Below are 284 nucleotides of genomic sequence, written 5' to 3'. Positions count from 1 at the left end.
CCCAACCACAGTGGTGAACCCCATCCCCACTGGGGACAAGGTGATGATGGACTTGGTGATGATGGATCTGGTGATGATGGACTCACTGATGATGGATTTAGTGATGATGAACCTGGTGAGGATGGATTTGGTGACCCAGCGTGGGACCCCTGATGCCACAACCAGGGATTGGTTTGGGGAGGGAGGGCACGGTGGCACGTGGAGGACACAGCGCTGCCCGTCCAGGTTGGGGGGCTCCCCATGGTGTCCCCAAGCCTGGGGAGCATCAGGATTTCTTGTCTTGG

General features: G+C 58.1%; 1 protein-coding gene across 1 annotated transcript in view; it reads left to right on the top strand.

Annotated features, from left to right (window-relative positions):
* Positions 1-115, top strand: part of LOC104532674 (perilipin-3-like) — a gene marked incomplete at both ends in the record, with an annotated part of 3,481 nt that extends 3,366 nt beyond the window's left edge. The window contains one exon of the mRNA XM_029087464.1: positions 12-115. Coding sequence (XP_028943297.1) covers positions 12-115 — 104 coding nt within the window. The remainder of the gene's footprint in view (positions 1-11) is intronic.
* Between the last annotated feature and the right edge of the window lie 169 nt (positions 116-284).

Source organism: Antrostomus carolinensis, unplaced genomic scaffold, assembly GCF_000700745.2.
Source record: "Antrostomus carolinensis isolate BGI_N321 unplaced genomic scaffold, ASM70074v2 scaffold28261, whole genome shotgun sequence".
NCBI classification, from domain to species: domain Eukaryota; kingdom Metazoa; phylum Chordata; class Aves; order Caprimulgiformes; family Caprimulgidae; genus Antrostomus; species Antrostomus carolinensis.
Note: the sequence above shows the minus strand (reverse complement) of the source record. Positions and strands in the feature narration are given on the sequence as shown.